Below are 24,259 nucleotides of genomic sequence, written 5' to 3' on the forward strand. Positions count from 1 at the left end.
GAGCAATGAAGATAAACTTTACACTATGTAACCATCATAAGTAACTAAGTTTTTATTATGAGTATAAACTTCAATGATCTGAAATGGATTCAACAACATGCAAAATTATCACACATTGGTGATGGCTATATAATTAATCTCATTTGAATCGAATCTTTAAAAGAACTTCAACTGCCGACAAAATTTTGGAAATGAATACATTGTTCCTTTTCTCAATTGAGGCATAGTTTACATACATAAAACGTAAAAATCTTTGTTCAGATTGGTGATTTTTGACAACTGAATACATCCATGTAACTGCCATTCAAACATAATATACAATGTTTCTATCACCCTGGAAAGTTCCCTATGGAATTTCAATTCCAACCCCCTTCCAGAGGCAACTATTTCTTACTTTCATGCTAACAGTTTAATTATGCTGTTCTTAAACTTCATATAAATGTTCATACTTATGTCTGTGCCCTTTTGCTCAGCATAATGTTTTGGAGATTCATCATACTGTTGCTTTTATCAATAGTTTCTTTTTTTCACTGCTGAATAGAATTTCATTAATGATTCAACAAAGACAGTAACATTTTGTGAGGCAATGAGGGTGGTAGCCTTTTATGTGGTACCTAAATGGAAAGAAGCACCTAGCAATATAAGGAAAAAGGGAATAGCATTCTAGAAAGAAGAAAAAGGCATATGCAAAAGCCCTGAAGTGTCCCAGAAAGTGAAGAAATGCTAGTATGATTAGAATATATGAATGGACATAAGTAGCTTGAGAAGAGCATGGAAGAGACAACACCGCAGTACATTCAGTACAGACTAAGCCACGAGAAGGCATCTGGAGTACATAGTAATTGCAAGAAAAGTCCACAAAGGGATTTACGCATGGAGATGTCCTTATCTGTCTGACATTTTGAGAAGAGTGGTTTTGCTGCTGTGTACGGTTGAAAAAGGCCAATAGCAGCTATAGTAAGAGGTTGTGGCTTAATTTGGCAAGAGGGTAGAGGTGACAAACAGGAGGAGAAGGGAAATGCGAAATAAATTTTGGAAATAGAAATGATAGGGGCTGGGACAGAAGAGAAATTTCAAGGGAAATGTAAAATCTGCATAGAGTGAGGCCAAGGAATCGGTATCCTATAGTCAGATGGATGTGTAGGGTTGGAGTTCAGAGAAATCTGGGTTGGAGAAATAAACTGAAGAGTTATCAAACCCAAGGTGGTATGTAAGTCCATATACATTGATGATATCACCTAGTATAGCCTGGGAAAACTAAGGGTTAAGACGCAGTCTCAAAGTGCATGAAAGGACAAAGCTGATTTATGTCTCTGCATGTTTTACACCTTTAAGGCCTATTCATACAAAATGCATAAATAAAGGTCCATTTATGAGAAGAAAGGTGCTTGTATTTTTGTTCTGACACGAGAGCATGATCAAACTTTTGAAAACCACTTCCTTAAAGATCAAGGGGAAGGAGAGGAGCCAGCAGAAGTAGAACAAAAAGTAGGAGAGATCATGGAAGCCAGGAGAGATGATTTTTTAATAAGAAAGGAGGTGGTCCATTGTCCCCTCTATCCGGGCAGTAGAAACATAAACCCAGAGAGTCTTCTGCCAGACTTGCTGGAAATGGACTGGGGAGCATTAAAAAGACTGCCTGCAAAGCTGAACATCTATAAGGTCACCAAAGGAGTCATTTGTTACATTCCATCTCTCCGTTCAGCCACTCAAGTCTAGCTCCTCTGCTAGGGTTAGGTGTTTATTCCGAATAATCGCCTGTGCCTTTAACAACTTCAGATTTACATTTGAAAGTATGCCATGAAATCATTAGGTTACTTGTCAGATTTAAAACATTACACAAGCTATTTTGGAAAAAGAAAACAATGTACATTTCAGGCACATTTCCAGTCCTAAACAATATAAAGTATTGCTAAGTATGGCATTTAGCCATTAATGCTGTCTTTCAGTTCTGTAATGTAAAGAAATAACAGGCTTATGACAACCTGGATAATACTTTTAAGCTTCTACATTATTGTTCCAAGTATCACAGAAATTTCACTCCACAGTGGGTTTCTCTTGTTGGTGAGGAACGTAAAAACAGTGTGGCCTTGCAGAAAGAAAACGTGGATCCAGGTGTCAGCCCTAAAGCTTTCTGAGTTTTTGACTTTTATAAGCCATTTAACTACAGTAAAATAAAAACTGTGAAGATATATACAAATTTAAGGTATTAGTTTTATATATCTAAATGGCTATAAGAGGAAAAAAAGTACCTGTTTCTCAATATTTAGTTCATATCAGGTTTCACAATAATTATAGATTCCACATGTAATGTGCATGTGCTGATTAAATTGTCATTATTTCTTATATAATATATCTGCTCTTTAATCTATTGATCATGGTGAAAGAACAGTTCAGATCAGCCATGCACGTATTTATGTACTCTTAGGATCATGGAATTAAGAAATATTTTCCCTATAGAAATGTTTGGAAATTATCTGTTAATGTTTTCATTATGTTTCAGGTTTGTGGGTGATGGTAGTATTTTTGACTTTAAGATACAGTTGGTTCTCTTAGAGCAGCACTGAAATGCAGGGGGTCAACAGACTGCATTTTTGTATTTAAATATTAAACATTTTTCTTTTTTCTATAAAATTAATAATTCATTTGTTGTTTAATCCTTTAAGAGAGAACACCTCATGGTTTCCCCTGAAAAGCAGCTAGTCTACCCATATATAATATAAGCACTGAAACATACCTAAAATTAAATTATTTATATTATAATAAAGCATGTAATCCATACTTCATTTCTCTAACCATTATCGCGCTGCATAAACTTTATTTTTTTTTCCTTTAAAATATAGTTTCCTTAATATAAAAAAAAAAAGAAAAAGAAAAGCAGCCAGTCTTTCCATTAATACTATTGAATGTCCTTCTTGACTCATTTTGGTAGTGGCATGTTAAAAAAGGTAGAGTATGTGAGTTCTCAAGAAATGATTTTTAAATTATTTTTTAAAAAAACACTTGCCATTTCAGATTTACTGGAAAATAGAAGGAACTTGTTTGATTATGTTTAAGTGCTGAAGGAGTAAAAAATGGCAGTGGAACCATTTCTTTTAAAATATGAGAAACACATTATTTTACATAAACTTTAATCCATAAATAGTATTTTTGTTTCTTTAGTCAGATATTCTCTTAATTGGAAAGTCAGCTCAGAGAAAATTTCCAGCACAAGAATGAGGAAATCTAGAACCAACATACCACTGAGGAGAATCACTATTGAAGAAGAAAGGTACCCTACTGATGACCTGTTTTGCTCCGTTCAGAATTATGTGGGCTGAAATCCAGAAGGAATGACAGCAATATATCTAAAGTGCAAGATAACACTAGGCTGCTTGGTAGGAACCCGCACAGAAAATGTACGTTAAGAGAAGGAAACCGGTATGGCCCAGAGGAAAGGGAGTCTCAGGGAACCTACTGCAATTATTCAACTTGGTTTATTGTGACCTGGGGTACGCTGGGTTGACCATACCCCACATTTCCCATCCCCACTCGCAATTCATCTCCACCTCCGAATAGGATCTTATTGAAAATAAGGTTTGGCGGATTTAATTACTTAAGGTCAAACTGGATTAGGTTGAGCCCAAATGTTCTTGAAAGAGAAGAAATCAGACACAAGGATACACACACAGAGAGAACACCATGTGAAGATGGAAGGAACTCAAAGGACTGCTGGCAACCACCAGAATCTCAGAAGACAACAAAGGATTTTCTCCTAGAGCCTTCAGAGAGAGAGCAACACCTTCATTTCAGACTTTTTACCTTCAGAATTGTCAGACAATAAATTTCTGTCAACTTAAGCCACCTAGTGATACTTTGTTACAACAGCCTTCGAAACCTCATGCAAAGGTGAGTTCTCTTGGGGTTCAAGGATTTTCACTGGAGAGTAAGCTTAGGTGGGAAAAATATTCTATCTTTGTTTCCACCAAACTTTACCTGAAAAATAAGTATTTCCTTCTGTTTTGAATATAGGCAATGAACGACAGTGGCACTGACTATAGTTGTGATTTCTACTAATAGAAACAATCAATGTTTTCATATCACATTATAGTTACTGTAGATTTCTTGAACCACATATTTTATTATTATTCAAAATATATAAGAATCGATTCAAAATAGATTAAAGATTTAAATGTCAGGTCTGAAACTGTAAAAGTCCTAGAAGAAAACATAGGGGAAATCTTCATGACATCGATCTTCACAATCATTTCTGGAACACGAAAAGCAAAGGCAACAAAAGCAAAAATAGACAAGTGGGACTATATCAAACTAACAATCTTATGCACACCAAAGAGAACAGTCAAGAGGGTGAAAAGCTATGAAATGGGAGAAAATATTTACAAACTGTACACCTGATAAGGGGTTACTACACAAAGTATATAAAGAACTATAATTCAACAGCAGATAGATGATGGATGGATGGATGGATGGATGGATGGATGGACAGATATAAAGATAGATGACTGACCTGATTTTAAGGTGAAATAGACATTAAATAGACATCCTTCGAAAGAAGACCTACAATTGGTGAACAGGTATGTGGAAAGATGCCTAACTTCATCAGTCTTCAGGGTAATGTAAATCATAACCACAATGAAGGATAACCTCACACCTCTAAGGATGGCTATTATAAAAAAAGAAAATAAAAGATAACACATAGTGGTGAGGGTGTGGAAAAATTAGAATCTTTGTATTCTGTTGATGGGAATGTAAAATGGTACAGCCACTATGATAAGCAGTATGGAGGTTACTTAAAAAAAATAGAACTAACATATAATCCAGGAACCCCACTTCTGGCTATACACCCAAAGGAAATGAAAACAGGATACCAAAGAGATCTCTGCACTCCCATGTTCACTGCAGCATTATTCACAATAGCCAAGACATGGAAACATTACGACTGTCCATTGATGGATCCCTGGATACAGAAAATGTTGCATAAACCAGACAAAGAAAAACAAATACTTCATGATTCTATTTATATCAGACATCTATAACAGTCAAACTCACAGAAGCAGAGAGTAGATCGGTGGTTTCCAAGGGCTGGAGGGACAAGGAAATGAGGAGGTGCTGTTCAATAGATATAAAGTTTCAGTAATGCAAGACAAATGAGTTCCAGAGATTTGCTGTAGTACATTGTACCTATATTCAGCAATACTGTACTGTACATATAAAAATTTATAAAGAGGGTAGATTGTATGCTATATTCTTACCATGAAAACAAACAAACAAAAAAAAAACCCTGTAGTACTTATTAGAACCTGTTGCTAAACCTATTGTGTAATGTACCAATAAAAAGCACATATAGTACCACATCATAATGGTAAAACTTATTTTTACTATGATATTTAATTGGTGTCTTTTGTAATTTTATGTATTTGTATTCTATATTTAAAATCATTATTCTGAGTTCATAAGATTCACCACACCGCTAAAGGAGTATATAGCATGCACAGTAAAGAATCCCTGTGCTTGTCTCTTATCCATTGTTAATTCCCTGACACTGACCTGGAACATAGTGGGGGCTCCATAAATCTTTGATGAACTAAATTGATAGTGAGATGAGTCGGGTTCCTTGCAGCTCTAAAACACCATAAGCCTAGAGATATTCTTCCTAAGTAAAAATTCAATTTTCAACTACCCTAAAGTAACTTACTGGCATTTGTAGGTTAACCACGCAACCCCTATTTTATACAACAGATATGAGACTTGACTTTTGAATCCAAATATATAGGACACATACGTATATGTTTCTAACTCTCTATATTCTTGACCTATACTTTAAATCCTATTCACTTATACAAGTTTGCTTTATATTTTGTCATGTGGATTGTAATAAGCCAGTAGACTGTTTTAGAGTAATAAGTAATACCTTTAAATGTGTGCTTTCATACTGCTTCCTAGATTAGACACCCGTGTAATTGGTATGTTGAAATTCTAAGACTTATTACTACAATTTATTTAGCTAAACCCTGTAATATTTGTTTCTTATATCAAAAGACAGCTTTACAAGAGGGTTTTATAATGATATGGAGTGATAAAAATTATAGAGAGCTAAATTTCAGAGGTACCTTGTCAACTGCTTTCCAGTTGCCATCACAGTACTAAAAAAAATGACAGAATCAACTTACTTTTTAGAGGGGTAGACATATCTGTTCATATTTACAAACATGTACTGGAATCACAAAAGTCTTTTTACATGGTTACTGGAAATACCCAATTGTCACAATTTTTATACCAAAAAAAAGGTGCTTTTTAAGTGTTAGGAATTTTACTAATACCATATCCTGAAGGTGTGAACCTGTGATACTGATATATTTTCTTGAACACTTAAGGAGTTGTGAACATTTGAGATATATTAATTGATAAACATCTTTAAGGCTTTCTAGTTGAATTGAAAATGGATGATAAAAATGTAGAACATTTCAACTACACTCCAAAAATCCATAAAAAAGACTAGAAGGAAAACATTTAAAATTAACAGAGTTATTTTAAGAAAAAAATTCAAAACTTAGAAGCAATGCCAAAAGATGATTTTATATGTTTCTAAAAAACAGTGGGATATAATCTAACATACCCCCCAACACCCTCAAAAGGGCTTCTACATTTCCAAAAAAATTAAAAAAAAGTGCAAATCTGTTTAACTTCCCGGTCACTATTAAATTGGATCCAGACATGTTACAACTCAATAAAGTTCAACGCTAACTTGTAGAAAACTGATAGGGTGCAAATGACTTTTTGTCCCGTTGAGAATATAACTCCAAAGACTATGGCATATTAACCTGTTTTGAATCTAACTTACCAATCTGATTCCAGAATTCTTTTTTTTTTAATTTGCTGATTATAGAATCATCTGTTTCTTATACCCTCCTTGAGCCTGTTTTGTCTAACCACTGGTTCCCACATATGTATTCACCATGATTTACATGAAAATTATGTTTCTTAACAAATGCCACTTTGATACAGGGTGGGGGGATTATGCATTTCCCTTATACTTTTCTTTGTTATCCAAAATGCCACCAATTAACCTACAATACATTTCTAAACTGAAAAAAAAACATTTGAAAAAAACGTATGGTATATGACCATCTAGCTTCGTGATGCTCTATATGCATGCAAGATCCTGAATACTACACAAAGGAATTTAAGGGACTAAAGATGAAATGGTTTTCCAATCGATAAAGCATTTTCTTTTTCATCAGTGGCAGAGTGATGGAAAATAAAGAAATAAAGTAAACTTTAGAAATATGAAATGTGTATGCATATTGACATGCACTTATTGTAAATGTGATGAGAAAGGCAAGTTGGGGCCGCGAGAGCTAGCCTCATTACATTGCTTTCTCATACTATAAATGAAAGAATAGCAAATATTGGCTAGAATTCAATAACTTCCATGACCAAGATACATACTATAATTTGGATATTGATTCCCTTTGATAATGTTTCTCCTAAGGCACTGTCAAGACAGATATCAATAATTAGTAGCTACGCTAAAAGTTGGGTCATGAATTTCAACTTGAGTCAACTACAGAAGACACTCCATAGTCAGTGAAGCTTTGATCCTTGCAAATACTCTCTGTGGCCAACCCTACTTGTTTTCCCCTTTGGAAAGAGTCTATTTTTCCTGAGCCCTGTGGGGTGCTGAGCCAGTAGCATAAGTGAGGACGCAGCGGGAGGGCTCACAGCTGTGAGCTACTAAATAATGCTGATTCCACACATTTTATTCCTGTGTGAACTTTTGGGAAGAGGGAAAGGTGCTAGCAGCTGCATAGCAGAAGCATCTGCAGCTCCTACCTCAGAAACAACCCTCCACTGTGTACCTAATTCCACGCATCGGGCAGTAACCCTGATCTTGAACTTCTTTTTTAAGCAGAAAAGGCTGGAGGACAGTTAAGACTGTTTACACTTCCAAGTCTTTTCGTAAGTGAGAATACCAGGTGTGAATTCTGCAGATTTGTCCTGAGTGCTTTGCCCATGGGTCTTATAGTGAAAATGATTTATTCCTTCTTCTATAAAACATCCCAAAATTTCCTGATGCTAAACAGCATTTGAGGCCTTATTAAATGGGACTTACTTCTAAAATAACGAATACAATGCAAATGTCACATGTAAGTGCATATTTTCCAATAGCCACATTCAAAACAGCACTAAGAAACAGGTCAATTTACTTTCAATGATATATTTTATTTAATCCAATATGACAAAATATTACCATTTTAGCATGTAATGAGATGGTTTACTTACTTTCACGTCCTAACTAAGTCTTCAAAACCCAGTGTGTGTGTTACACTCACAGTCCCTCTCAATCTGGATGTGCTGTGTTTGCAGAGCTAATGTACGTGGCTAGTGGCTAGTAAGTTGGATACTGAAGCTCTAGAGAGAGAAAGAATACTGTGGCTCTTGCCACCAGGCAACCTTGAAAACACTTCTCTGCTCAGAGGAGATCCCAGAACTCACCCCAGGAATATCTCTCCTTTACTAACAAAGCTTGTACTCGTTCAATATTGTTGCAATGCTGTTGGAATTTAGAAGGTCCACAACAACGTTAGCATTCACACAAATGGGATACTTCCAAGTGAGGCAGAGCACAGGAATTTTGGAAATGTTGCCCAATGGTAAAATACTTGATGTCATTACTGCACCGATGTACCATTAGGGACTATGTCACTGCCTCGGTGCGGGGCTTCCTTTTAAGGATGGAACTACTTCTATGCCAATTCTAAATCCTCAGACCTAGGAGGTGATGGTTGGGTTACCACCTGGAAAGCTCCTTAGCTCTCCAAAATGGGGATTCAGATAAAGGAAATCCTTCCTATTTCACTGAGTTATTCGAGAAGTAAATGAGAGGATGAGTGAAATAAATGCTGGCTGTGCAAACAAAGCCAAAGATGGGGGAGATGCTGAAGGTAACTTGCCGACCTCCAGTACAGCTCTACTTTCTTACCTCAGGGCATGACCTCTCAACCACCACACACCCTTTATTCTTTCTTCTCTTCTATTTTTCCATCCTGTTGGTAGGATGCCTGACCTGCTAACTCCTGGCACCTTGCTTGTGGTCCTTCCTTTCTGATTGTAAGTTGACAGCCCACAATGATGCAGAGAAGGTCATCCACTTCTCTCCCTCATCAACAGTTCTGTGCAATCAGAAGTTTAGACGTCCAAGTTACCATCAGCCAAAAGGTAGAAATCCCTGAAAATCACTAAACAATTATCCAAGTGTTGGCATTTACAGCTTAGGAGGGCCCAGATTTCTCAAAGAGGAGTATGTATTTTATTTATATTTATTTATTTATTTATTTATTTATTTTTATTTATTTTTGGGACAGAGAGAGACAGAGCATGAACAGGGGAGGGGCAGAGAGAGAGGGAGACACAGAATCGGAAGCAGGCTCCAGGCTCTGAGCCATCAGCCCAGAGCCCGACGCGGGGCTCGAACTCACGGACCGCGAGATCGTGACCTGAGCTGAAGTCGGACGCTCAACCGACTGCGCCACCCAGGCGCCCCGAGGAGTATGTATTTTAAAAGAGGAAAATAAAGACAGAATATCACTCTACAGACTATACAGACATACCTTTACTTCTTTTGTTTTTGAGAATGCACATTTGTTTTGTTTTACTGCTGGATCTCTGTTTCCTGAAATAATATACAGCACATAGTAGATCCTCCACAAATATGTATTCATTTTCTATACTGGGAGAGTTGACTGGAAAAATTCAACCAGCCAAGAGCCCATGCTGGTAACCACTCTACAGTACTGCCTTAGACAGCGAGAGCTTAACTTCTGATATGGGGAAAGCTGAGAATGATATGCAAGATAACATTTGTTTCCTCCCTATATTTTTAATTAGAGCAATGCCATCTTTTAAAGGACGCCTCTGGAGTACTTGATGACCACAGGAAGTGCATCTTAATCACATTCACTGCTTTATTTTCAAACAAAATACACGTACACAACATCTTCAAATGAACACAGAAGTAGAAATAAACCATTTAAAAGGTGTTCATATGTGGAATGTCTGGATAGAAAATAAGCATGACAGGAGCAGAAAATCTGTCAAATATGTGCCTCTAATAACGATTCGAAGCTATGCTTTTTCAAGTATGATAACTTACAGTTTCCCTTTTAAAGTTCGCCCTAAAAGTATAATATAAAAACCTAGGAGGTATATAAGAAACCACAAGTACCCTAAACAAGCTTATCTTCAAAACTGCAAATCTTGTCCAGACACTCCTCTGTTTAAATACAATCAGTATCTCTGTTATTTATAGGATAAAATACAGATGTGTGTGTGTATCATATCATCCTTCCCAAAGTGTTCCAAACCTGTTGTCCAACCTGTGCTATCACGCTTCACCTGGGAACCTGAGCTCCTTAAGCTATTACCATTCTCCCAACAACCTGCCTTTTGTGAGGTCACCTGGCCTTTGAATGTGTGGTTTTATGGTCAAGGATGCTCTGTCCTCTCTATCTCTGATAAACCTGGCTGTTTATGGTGACGACTTCCTCACCAGATGGAGCTCATCATGCCCTCCTCCTTGTTCCCATAGGATTTTGTAAATTCCTTTCAGAATTTGAAAGGAATTGTGTCATACCAACTTTGAGGTTTATCTATCTGTCCCTGCACTACACTAACTTCCCTGAGTGTTGGAACTGTGACTGATCTCTCATCCTTTCAAGTGGATGCACATGTATGTCTCCTCCACTGCTGCAAGGCCACTGTGCACAGGAAGGACTGTTTGGCTCAACATCAAATGTTGGTATGCAGCACTGTCCTGACGCTCAACAAAAATATGTTGAATGAGTGAAAGAATGTTGTTATCATGAGCTATGCAATGTTAAGGGAAACAGTTTTGCCTTGAAGGGACCATATATTTCATGGTAGGTTTGCTCCTAAGAGTATTTGGAAAGGGAGACAACTTACTTCCTTACTACTAAGGAAGTCCATCTTAATCACATTCGCTGCTTTATTTTCAAACAGAAAATACACATACACAACATCTTCAAATGGACACGGAAGTAGAAATAAACCATTTAAAAGATGTTTATACGTGGAATGTCTAGAACTACTCAGTTCTAGGCTATGATCTTCAAAGCGCAGCTACTCTGTGGGAATACTGAGCTTTTCACTGTCAAAGTTCTCGTGGAGAACATCAGCCCTCACTACACACTGTCCAATGACCATATCTTCCATAGACGGAAGCTACCTGCCAAATTCTGCCCTCCTGCCAAGACCCTACTCTGATTCCAGATCAGGGAGAAATAAATAATTGGCCCTTTATCTTCTCTCCCCTCAGTAATCTGCTACTTACAGTAATAAACGATTCCCCAAATCTGTATCTCACTAGGAGATTAATATGAGAATGACAATGTAATTGAAAGTGCTTCATAAATTATAAAGTGCCTTGTTATGTTATGATTGTTATTGTCATCATTAACAACTCTAACATTATCTTGTTTTAAAAAAAAAGATGGCCCCTTCTAATACTTTGATTTTGACATACTATGAGTTAAATTATAACCCATCATAATAAAGATGTTATGTCCCACCCTTTCTAATATGATATGATAAGAAAGGTTATACAGGCCTATACTCATCATTAAAAAACATTTTTTATACATCGAAGAAGTTTCATCTTTATTAATATCCTTAACACCTTTTTAGGAGGCCTTGTCCTGTAGTGATTAACAACTATTATTTCTTCATTAGTTTCCTCAATACTTATTAGGCCAAGCTGTAATTTTTTTTTTGCTTGCTCAACATCTCTAACTTCTAGCCGATCATCAGTAAACTGCATGGGATTCAGATCCCAAGGCCTTTATTTGTTAGCCTAGTGATTTGGGGTAAAATATTTAACCTTCCTGAGCCTTTGTAAAAGACTTTTCAGAATACTATTTCCACTTTTCTACTTATCTTGCTGATATATATATATATATATATGTACACACATATACATATGTATACACATGTATACATACATATACACATACATATATACACATATATGAATATACATATATATGTATGTATATGAATATATATATATATATATATGAATCACATCAAGTTATTTCACTTGTAACCTTTAAAATAGGCCCTGTGATGGGCTCCAGGCTGGGCGTGAAGCCTACTTAAGAATAAAAAATAACAAATAACAAAATAACAAAATAGCAAGGCACTTAAATAAACTTTATAAGCTACTATGATTAAATAAATCTTGGATTACATCTTTCTGGGCATGTGTTTTTCTAAAATTGATTTTATACTATCTTCCCCAATGTATCCATTTCTAAACTTGCTTCTTAATTTTGTTAAAACTAAACTCTTCCTTTATAGTCATCATATTACTACCTTGTAATGTTCCATTAAACACACACACAATTAAAACAACAACAACAAAAACCTATGGACCAGTTCTGCAGTAGGTGTAATGAACCCTGATATTTTCTATTTTGCTTCACCCAAAACAAATGCTGGTGGTGATCCACAAACTGGTCCATGACTCACAGTCTGGAAAACACTACTCCATTAAAACACACCGAAAAAGGAACGAAACAAAACAAAAACAAAATGTAACCAAGAAAAATAGAAACGATATATCCTCGGCATCATTTCTGGCGATTTCTTTCCAGGTGTCCATGATCTGACCAAGAGCATCTTTCACTGTGCTCTACTTGGACCACAATTTTTTATAACACAATCACTTTCAAATATTTTCTCCTTTTTCCGAATGTAGCCTCGTCTCACTTAATTCCCTCATCACCTCCTCTGAAGCTCTTCCAAACTTTCTAGCCAATTAGTTACTTCTTTCGTTCCCCCTTCCCTAACTCCCCTGATGTTACAGCTACCTCTATTATACTTCTCAGCTGTTATTTTAATTGCTTAAATATCCATCTGCTGAACATACCATTTCTGTTACAATCATTTAAATGTCAATCGACTTGGTAAACTTTTATTCTCTATGAATTGACTGGAACTGGCTCAATTTCAACATTCTGACTGCCCTGTACAGGGTCTGACACACAGCAGTTCCCATGTCAAAGTCTGCTGAATAAATGTATTGATTTTCAAAGTTAGTTGAAATATAAGGAACTGCCGGGGCTAAATGTTCAAACTAGAACTCAGTGTGGTACATGGGTTCTCTAAAATATAGGAAATCTTATGAGCAAATCCATCTCTCGGGTCAGAGAGCTGAGTGGTGTCTCCTAGGCCCTATGCATCGTGGAGTGGTTGGTGCCCTGTGCTTCTCTTACCTAAACGTTATTCTAATTCCACTTCAAATTTTCTGTTCTTAATGATATCCCAAGGAAACTATGAAATATCAACACTTTTCCAGGGATGGCCCTGGTCATGTGATTAAATTTTCACATTCCCATGAAGTAGGGATTGGTAGAGTTTGCTCCTTATGACATACAACTTAAACAAATGTTCATAAACCTCCCTAAAAGAAATGAAAAAGTGGTACAGCTTAGCTTAACAATTGTGTTGTTTTAAAGTTAAGGTTATTTCACCAATCCATTATCATATTTAAAAATACATAGACGGTCCTTTTGTAAGCACAGACAAAAGCCGTATATTATTAACATTTATTATTAAATACAAATAGAAATTCAAGGATGAAATGTTTGAAAAAATGTGTTATTTGAAAATAGCAGTAAAATGGGATTTTCAAAATAAATCCATGTTAACTAGGATTTACAATACAATATAAGCCTGTACTATTAGTTGTAATGCCAGGATTTGGAGGACTGGGCTGGCACATTAAATTTATTCATTTTCACAGCCTGCAGACATTTTAATGTCTGAGTAGCAATAAGAACAAATTACCTAAAAACTTTTAATAGTGTATAATAAATTAAGACTGAATGGTAATGCAAAAGTGGGTACAACAGGACAAAATTATGAATCTCATATAATGATCCAACAACACTTAAAGCGTGGAAACAACACTGGTATTCTGGAATATACGACCACGGTTGATCCTAATTGTTTCTCTCCTGTCAAAGAGAAATTGCGCATCAATCTCAAAGTATTGCAAACTGTTCATTACATGCAAATGGTTATGTTTTGCAGCCTTTCCAAGGGGACTCAAACTTCTTTATAAAAGGAGCCAGGCTAAATGAAGAGTTTCTCTGAGGACACTAGGTTTCCTTTAGAGTTCTTCATTGATCAGCAACAGAAATTGCCTCTGCCAATAAGGAGATACAAGTAAGGAAATGGAGGGGTGCACAGGACTAAAGGGAAAATCCAAGAATCCAGCTTGGAACAGCAGGACTCCAAAGGGTCCCCATAGGAGGAGTAATTTGTTGTTTTTGACCAGGCGTTCTCATTACAATGAATAAACTCCAACCTCATCACTTACCACAAAAAAATAATTACAAGCCTCAAGAAAAAAAATAAGATCGGTCAGGCTCAGGACCTATGGCTAGGACCATGGATATGGTAAGAGAAAGGCTCTGGCAGAAGAACCACCTTTAGAACTCTCTTGGCTGACTACTGATTTATTGTCCCACTAAAACCGCTCAGGTGCTCCAAGGGAACTGGTGGTATTCTCAGTAAAAGCTGCTATACACTCTTCAAAATGGCTAAGTCCACCACACATTATTTAAGCGACTTTAAAACCTCTTTTGGTTTTCAATCAAACTCCTTCTCTTAATGCATGGAGTTGACAGTTGACTTAAATAACAAGTCTGTTTTGATTACCTCTTTTTGTTACCATGACTTTTAATTTGTTTTATGAATGTGGCCCAAGTCCATTTCTCTATGATATCAAGTAACAAAGAATGCTTAAAGAGAAGGTAAAAAGGGCGCTTGGATTTTCATGGCAACTTAATACTCTATCTCCTAAAGCGAGAGTTAGCAAACTTTTTCTATAAAAAGCTACGCAGTTAATATTTTAAGCTTCACAGGCCAGGCAGTGTCTACAACTACTTAACTCTGCCTTTGGAGCAACAAAGCAGCCATGGACGGTTTGTAAATAAATATGTGTGGTTGAGTTCCAATAAAACTTTATTTACAAAAACAGGTAGGCGGAAGGATTTGGCCCCACAAGTTTGCTCTTAAGAATTTAATATTCCTAGGGCCAATATTAAGTGTAATATATATTGTATTAAAATCCACTTCATTGCAAGTACTCTGAGAGATATCAAAGGTGAGATAACTACTTCTAACAAAAACCAGTTCAATATTCCACATGAAGTCCTGGAGTTTATGGTAGCATATTTGTCCATTGTTTCGGTGTCTCTGAAATATTCCCCCAGTGAGTCTAAGTAAAATGAAAGTCTGAACCTGGACAAAGAAGGGATGAAAACAAAGAAGGGATCAAAGAAGGACGACAGAGTTATAAACTAAAATTATCTACTGAAAAAAATGGTGAACCAATAAAGCTTTAAGGGGAACATGCTACTATATAGATACGTGTTCATCTCTGATGTATCTATTTTTCTTTTCCCCATACCCCTGAATCTTTCCTCTCTATCAGTAGTGATCAGAATGACTTAGTACAAATTAATTGCCAGTAAAGTTCTGTCAATTATAGCCTCACAAACGAATTTTAGAATTTGTTATTATGATGTTTGCCAATAATCCTGGTCTCTGGTTTGTACCTATAATTTGGTTCTATAGTAGGAACGTTTACCATTCTTATGACTAGATACCTGCTATTGAGCTTGATGAATAGTTCATCCTGAACCATCTCATCTGTGAACAGGCCTCTTGTACTATAATTTGTCAATTTTATCATTTTTCAAAATTCACAACTTACGTGAGAACATTTTCTCACTCTCTCTATGCCTTCCTCATAGCTAGCTCTTTCCTTGGGCTGCCTTTCACAACACTGCTCTTTCCTGGTTCTCCAAGTCATGTTTTCTCAGTTGAGTTCGGGAATCACGGAAGTGTGACCGAGGAGTGTCAAAAAGGACCAGAGTACACAAACAACTTCTGTAGAAAAAAGCACTCCCATTTCCCCTAGGCTAGTTTTATGGCTATCTGGTGTGTTTACACAGTTCCATGTGTTTCCACCTCAGTCTTAATATGCTACAATCATGAGGCTGTTAGCTTGCTAAAGGAAATGGGTTTCTTTGCCAACTCTGTATCCCTAGCAGCAAGCAAAGCCTTCCACTCAGTAGGCTCACACTAAATGTTTGTTGAGTGGATTCAGTTATTTATGATATGGTCAATGAGTAAGAGAATGGAGCCATCATATTGTTAAACTTTTGGCAAATATGAAAAAATCTCAAAGCATCTGTTCAAAGAAGAGGACAGGGCAGCTCACTATAAGGTAGAAGTTCTTGGATATACGATGGAGCAAAAATGGAAGGAAGGATAAGTTTGGAAATAGTCTGCCTAAGGAATAATATGATGAATACAGAATTCTTTCATTTATTTCATTATTCGTTATATGAGTGTTATATGTTCTATATACAAAGAGATTTTTCTAAGTTTCAAGTATCTATCTGTGACCAAGAAAGACAAAGTCCCTGCAAGGTTTACATTCTAGTTTCAAGTATAGATAATAAATATGCAAACATATATTGCAATTTCAGCAATTGACAGTATTACGAAGAAAGTGTGCATGCATGTGTGTGTGTGAGAGAGAGGGAGGGAGGGAGAGAGAGAGAGAGAGAGGGAGAGAGAGACAAATTTCTTTAAGACAGGAGAAGTGACCAAAGGCATGTCTGAGAAAAATCATTACAGCACAGATGTATATAAATAAAGGGAAGTGTACAAAAATCCTGAGATGGAGCGGGGACAGGGCACAGTGCAAGACAACTGGAAGCTAGGGTAGAACCCTCAAGCAAAGAGAAAAGCAAATTTAATCATAGGAACAAGAATTAGGAGAAAGGGTAAGAAGTTATGTGAGAAGAAACAGCAAGAAGAACGTTCTCATTGCAAACTTTGGCACTTCATGAAAATTACTTATATTAGCATTAATGTTATGCTTCATCAAATAATAATTTCAAATTCACATCGCTTCTCTGTTGATGTGAGCTGTTTTTTTTTTTTTTTCAATTTGGAATTTGCAATTAGCATGCTTCACTTTTTATTTGTCGATTCTTACCCTCTTGATAATTTCTGACTCAGAATGTTTTTCATGCATTTTAAGCAGTTCTTTACTGCTCTGGTCATTACAGTAAGTTATAGTTTTGGTTCTTGCTTCTTCCCGATAATGTGTGGCAATCTGTCATCTCCTTAAACACGCCATGCCGGACAACAAGAACAAGCCATTGGAATTATCCAATTAATTTAATATACTTATTTTATGAAAGACACATTTGATAGGCAACACTTTAGAGCCCCTCTCTGAATTTCTGCACGGTGCCAAACTCCCAATAAATCTGTTATTTACTACTTCCGAAAAGACGCATAGGAGCCAAGAAGTTGTGGAGGAGTTTCTAAGCAGCAATAAAAGGCTAACAATATTTACGTAAGAATCGAGGGCCCAACTGTTTAACTGTATTGAGACTGAATTCTCCTGCCACTACCAGCTAATAACATTGAAAAGTTCACTTCAAGATGTATTCCCGTGCTTCTACAACGCTGCAATCCTAAAGCAAGCAACAAGAGACAGATTCTCTTAGCAGTAAATTTTCATGCTATTTTCTTAATGTTAGTGTGTGTCCTCTAGTCACAGAAACGGACACTCCCAAACAAAACTTTATTACTGCTGGGGAAATATAAAGGCCAGCAATAGTATAAATTTCTTAACATTGGGGTCCCAATGAAGGGCAACAGATGGCAGAAATTTTTACTCAAGTCATTCTTCCACCAAAGTTTCTATCAGCAGTTGAGTCCCAGCAGTGCGGCTATTAAGAAGCCGTCCAACTCACCAGCCAGCTGGTGAAATCAGCCCTGTAAAAGCCGACTGTATGGAAAGCATACTTGTATTCAATTTGGCCTTTTACACCATATGCCTTTTTCTAGATAGCCTTTGATTTAATCCCTATGCATTCAGAGTCATTTATCTCCTATAAAGTCATTGGAGGGAGCAGATTACCAGTTAGGTATTAAAGTACCTGCAAAGAAAAATACCAAAACTCACTCTATAGGAGACAGTGTCAGGGACCCATGCACATCCATTCAGCTCTCTCTCTGGACAAGCCAATGGCTTTCAATAATGACACCTGCTGCTGGAGGCCTTTGTGGGCTGCAAACTGGGTGAGAAGAATTAGAAACCCTGGGTACTTCCTTTATGAGGAAGAAAGCATTTTCACAGACTCACTTGTCTCAAACTTTTGGGCAGGAGCTACCTAAGTCCAATGTGCTCTGTGAATCTAAACTTAGTAAGATTTGGGTCCTTTAAAAAGTACTTGGGGGTTCTTCTCTCCATCACAAATAGCCAAGGTAAGGCAGAGCTGAAGAGGAGCTAAACTTAACCTCTTAGATTCTTCTTTTTTGCCTTCTCTCCCCAACTCCAAGACACAGAGCCTGTTTTCTCCATTTATTGTCTCCTCCGAGAGATCACAGGGATGTTCTCATGCTATAGCTACACGGTTTCTAAGTAATTTTCTATCTTCATGCAGGTTTCCAATTTGAGAAAAGGCAAAGTATATTCTGCGTAACTGGGACATAAGTTTAGACTAAGTATTTGAGATTTGATGGTGAACATGAACATTCCAACATGGCATATCTAATCCATGTTGACTGTATCCTCAATCACAGTCAATTAAGTTGTATCATCATGTTACAAAATAAACAGTTTTAACTGAATTTCTTTACAGCAATATATATGTGTGTGTGTGTGTGTAGTACATGTACAATATAATATATATTATGGAGGAGTAAAACACAGTAACATTGAACGATATACTAGAAAATTAATTAACTTAACATTAAAAAGATGATGCTTTGCCTAAGAACAGCAGTTAATTCGTGTCAAAATAACACACTGCTGTTTTTCACACCTATGTTTGCTTAACATTTGTCACTTTAAAGCCTAAAAACTTTCATCTAAACAATCCCTCTTCTGTTTACTTCTTAAGCTGGATTTTAAACGGCATTTCTTAAGATTTCAAGGTTTCTTGCTTGCTCATGGCAACAATCTTTAGAAGGTGCTGTTAGTTTTTATTTAGTCATGTGTTAATGGGAATTTGTTTTTCTTTTCCCACCTTTTAGCTATTATGAATAGTGCTCCTGTGAGCATTCATCTACAAGTTTTTGTTTGAACACATGTTTTCAAATCCAGCAGTGAAATTGCTGGGTCCTGTGGAAATTTTCTGTTTAATTTATTGAGTAACTGCAAACTGCTTTCCAGAGCTGAAATATGGTCCACAGAGCAGCACTACTCCAAAGAACAAACAGGCTCCATTTCCATTAACAGCAAGAATATTCCAGTTTTTAAAATATTCGATCTAATGGCGATTTTGATCATTTCTACTGTAAACCTCAAGAATTTTCAACCCCATTAAATAACACTCCATGTTTTAAAACTTGCTTCTTTTTACTCTGGGATAACCTGTAAAGCTAAATGTTAGGACACATCATGATTTCCATTTTTCCTTTTTCATTCAAGGTACTTCCTGGTGCACCAATTCACAGTTACTATAGGAGTTCGTGTTATTTTCATAACTCTCTTTCATGGTGTTCAGCTCTCCCTTTGAAAACCCCCATGAACATTTCTTCTTGCTCTAAAATGGGTAGGCAGAAGTATCAGCTATCTGAGGAGGATGTGCTTGGCTGGACTAGAATTTTCCTCGATTCCTAATCCAAGAGCTGTCCTTTGAGAAAATGTCATAATTCATTACAAAAAAACAAGGTTTAGTGAAATTGCCAGGTTGTTCAATCTGCATTTCCGACGTCTGGGGACAGTAATTAAGTGAATATATTTGTGTTTTTATAGATATAGGCTAAGCACTTATGAAGTTATAATAATATCTTTCATTTTAATGAGTAATTATGTTGGGGAGAATGCAATTCTAAGTGCTATATGCAGATTGCACTTTTATTCCTATTTAAGAGAAGAGACAGCAGAGGCATGGAGAGACTTAAGACACTTTTCTAAGATTCTGCAGCTATTAAGCTAAAGGAATTAGGATTTGAACCCACACTTTCTGAATGTGCCTTCCAACCTCTTAGCCAATCTTCAAAACTTTTATCAGAGCCTACCTAATGTGGCATGTCAATATTTTTGTGGGTAACATAACTTTGCACATGCACTCAGTTACTGCTTGTGGCATGAATATATAAGAAGAGGCACAAGTAATCGAGTGAATGTATTAACAAGTGAGTTTTTAGTGGCATATAACATAATTGATATATTCTCATGAAAAACATGTAATTTTTTAGAACATGTAATTACATGAAAAACATGTAATTTTTCTATGGTGGCATAAAGAAATTTTTGGAATATCTTGAAAAACATGGATTCATATATTTAATTTTATTAACTTGTCACAGAGAAAAACATCATTGAGTTGCACAGAACCAGACCATCTTTCTGGTGTTGGCAGTCATTTTATTTTGAATGACAACACCAAGAGTCAGTAGGACACTGATCTTTTTTTTTTTTTTTTAAGTGAATGAGTGAAATAAAATGCAGTTTGATAGAAATATATAAACGCTTACAACATTGTACAATCTTTTTATTTTATTTCATATCTAGACGTGATACTGTTGCTAAACCTTCTACATATGAGGCTTTAAATCCCCATGTACCGCTGTATATATCTGTTTAGTATATGGGCTGCTTGGTTGATTTTCCTCAAAGCAACCATTACTGGCCCATGCCAACAAATCTCTCTGCTACTAACAGGCACCATCAACATTCTGTTTCCTAAAATAATTTCTAAGCAAAAATTTAAACTCTTTCTCTTAATTGTTATTCCTCAGTTGATAATGATTACGGCCAAGATAGCTGAAATTATCAGAGCTTCTGTGTGTCCTACTAACGGTGGTGCCTTACAGAGTCTTTCTGGACTCTTTTTCTGAGACTTACCAGAATGGAAGGATAACCCCAGGCATCTTATGTATGTGCATGTGAATGATCTTGGAGCTTTCTAATCACCAGGGGGAAAAAACACCTTAACTTTTTAAAGGACTTGCAATATCATTCACAGTTTCTTAGCTAAAAGGACTTTTCCCTGGACATCCAGAATTCCCTTCCATATTTCATGTATAAATGGAGTCAAAAACAGTCTAAATAAAATAGTCATTTTAAAAAAGTCCTCTAGTTAAGGGAAAGAGTTTTTAAAAGATGTTTATACATTTCAGTTAAACCACACTGTCAAGAACTGGGGATCTTAAGACACTCTTAAAGCATTTACCAGCATTACACAGTTGCAAGAGTATATAGAAGTAAATGTACTAAAAGATCTTATGACATCAATTAGCAGCTTCTAGCCAAGCTGGAGTAACAGGCAACAGATTTAACTTATTGGCTAAAAGCTTGATAAAATGGACAGAATGTATGAAGTGATGGCTGTGAAGCCATTATTTATCAGGCAATGACAGATACAGATCTTTGAGAAATTAGAGACAAATGACGTGAGTCTACATTTGCTCCAGGTTACTGTCAGAAGAGAAATCAAGGCTGTGACAAAGGATAAGAAACCATCACAAAGCTAGCAGGGCTCCCTGAGTTGATGAGACGAAGCTGGGACTCCTTGGAGTCCAAGGTGGCTACGGGTCACAGGGCAGAGTACCAAATAGGAGATAGATGCACAGAGAGAGAACACTGGAGACCTAGAGAGTTCCTTTCCAGTCTACAGCTGAATCCTGATCAGCTGGCACATGTGAGGAAACTACACATGACTAGGGAGAGAGCTACACAAAAAGATTAAAGTAACAGTCACCAGAGCTCACAAATGGCTGGAATAGTGCCTGCTCCTGCCAGCCACAGTAGAAAACTTCATCATTCACAGGGCATCAGAGACCGTACTCAGAAGGGTTTTGTCTCAGTAGTGGGTCACTGGACTTAGGCTGCCCCGCTCAAAACTCACAAAGTCTAAAAGAGAGGTGCTCAAAAGATCAAATTGTTTCCAATAAACTAACTGTGTCCCAGAACAAAGGTCGAGAATCTTTACCTGCGCAAAAATATGAAGCACTCAACAAGTTAAAATTCACATCTGGCATCCAGTGAAAATTACCAGTCATCCAAAGAAGCGGGGAAATAACACCCATAATGAAGAGAAAAATTAATTGAAATTAACCCAAAATAGACACAGATGATACAATTACAAGGCAAGGACATTTTAACAGTTGTTATAATTGTATTCCACATTTTCAAAAAGGTAGAGCAAAGAGTGATAAGTTGAGTAGAGACATGAAAGATGTAACAAGACCCAAATCATACTTTGACAATGTGTTGAATCACACAAAACAATAATGTCTGGGGTTGAAAAGGTACACTAGATGGGATTAACCACAGATTAGACATAGCAAAAGATTCGATGGTCAATTTGACAATATAAATCATGTAAAATGAATTACACAGGAAAAAAGACCGAAAATAAAAAGGAACCGAACCTAAAAACTAACGCCTTAAAAATTCTACATTTGAGGAAAATTAAAAACCCATATGTTCCAAGAAGCTTAAGAGGCCTCAAGAACAAGAAACATGAAGAAAATTATACCAAGGCACATCATAAACCAATTTCTCGATTTCCAAAAGCACTCCCTAATCAGCCTTCCGTATGCTAATCGCCATCTCAGAGGGGGCTTCCCCAAAGATGCTGACCTGAAATATGTACCAAAATCCATATCCAAACAACCACTCCCTGAGGAGTAGAATGGAAGTATACACACACTTGTGCATTGCTTTATTTTTTATAGTGAGTGTATATATTTTTAAATAATAAAACCAGATTAAAATATATAACTACTTGTATAGGGTATCTCTGGCAATGGCAAGAAGTTTAACATCTCCTCAATGGCACCTTTGTGACACATATTTTAGAGACCTAGGGATGCTGCAGGAGCTCAAAGTTTACTTAAGTGCTATTACAAAATGTATTTTCTGTATGATGGCAGATTGGAAAGCCGTGCCTTTCTTCTATCTCTAATGCCAATGCTGATGTATATACAAGTTTGATATACATATAATTACAAAAGATTTTAAAATTATTCATGCCATATGTTTACATTGCCTACATATGAGTAAGTGCTTGCAAGCTTACTTTATTAATATCAAAAGGTATTTTTGCCATGCAAAAAAACTATTTGAGAATAGAGAACTGTAAATTTGAATATGACACTGCTTTTATGAATCCAGCCACAATTCAAATCTGCTTGACTGAAAACTGGTACATGAACAATTGGAGCTAAAACAGTTGCAAAAAGTACTTAAGACTTGGTGTAATAAACTCAGTATATCTTGTACCTAAACTATATATTTTATAACCTAAGTTATAACCTCCAAAATCTAATTTATCTTTATTTGCACACTCAAAAGACACAGCAACTTGAAAATAAACTATACGCTGGTTACAATCCATATGTTGCGTTTCCATTAACATAAGCCATAAAAAAGTCAGTAAGTACCCCCAATTAACTCTGCATTGTTTTGGCCTCTGGACTATCTCAGAAGGCATTTTGTCAATAGAATATATACAAATATTGCTACATCACCACCGTTGTCCCTAGGGAAACAGAACTATACTTTTATCATGATGGATATTTCCAGAACTACATTATTGCTAAGTCTACCACAGGTTCTCCTCCTGGACAGGATTCAACATGAGGCAAAAACACAAACTACCCCAAAGCCACAGGACACCCTGCTGCAAGATGCTTCCCTGTATCACAGATTCAATTATACTTTGCAGTTCATCAGATAAGCCAGTTATACCTAGGCTAACTCCCACCTTGAGACAAGTCGTCCACAGCACAGTCTCCCAACATGGTCATTACAATGATGCTCTGTATGTGTAGTGATCACAACAAAAGTCAGGAATTGTACATTGCCGTCATCCTTCACAGCCTGAGCTTAAAGCAGCTAAAAAGTTGTGATATTGTGGTGAAGATAAACACAGTTTGAAAAAAGAGGCCTCAAAACCTTACCTTAAGACACCATTTGTATTTGGCATGTTCCCAATTCTCAGGAATCTGTGTCTTTTTGAGAAACTGTTCAGCTTCTGTTAGCCATTGATTAAGTATCTTCATATCATAATGAAACCGCCGCCACTTTTCCACAGATCTGTCAAATCGCCTAGAGGCAAAAATATGGATCAAGTAAAATAAATAGATTATACCAATTATATGGACATAGCATGTATGTTTTGCTACA

At 36.5% G+C, this 24,259-nt stretch overlaps 1 protein-coding gene across 1 annotated transcript in view; it reads right to left on the reverse strand.

The window, feature by feature from the left end:
* The window catches only part of DMD (dystrophin), a 2,039,083-nt gene that overhangs the window by 1,066,640 nt on the left and 948,184 nt on the right, over positions 1-24,259 (reverse strand). The window contains exon 44 of the mRNA XM_040468816.1: positions 24,034-24,181. Coding sequence (XP_040324750.1) covers positions 24,034-24,181 — 148 coding nt within the window. The remainder of the gene's footprint in view (positions 1-24,033; positions 24,182-24,259) is intronic.

This window comes from Herpailurus yagouaroundi, unplaced genomic scaffold, assembly GCF_014898765.1.
Source record: "Herpailurus yagouaroundi ecotype Mexico unplaced genomic scaffold, PumYag 67793, whole genome shotgun sequence".
Taxonomy (NCBI): Eukaryota; Metazoa; Chordata; class Mammalia; order Carnivora; family Felidae; genus Herpailurus; species Herpailurus yagouaroundi.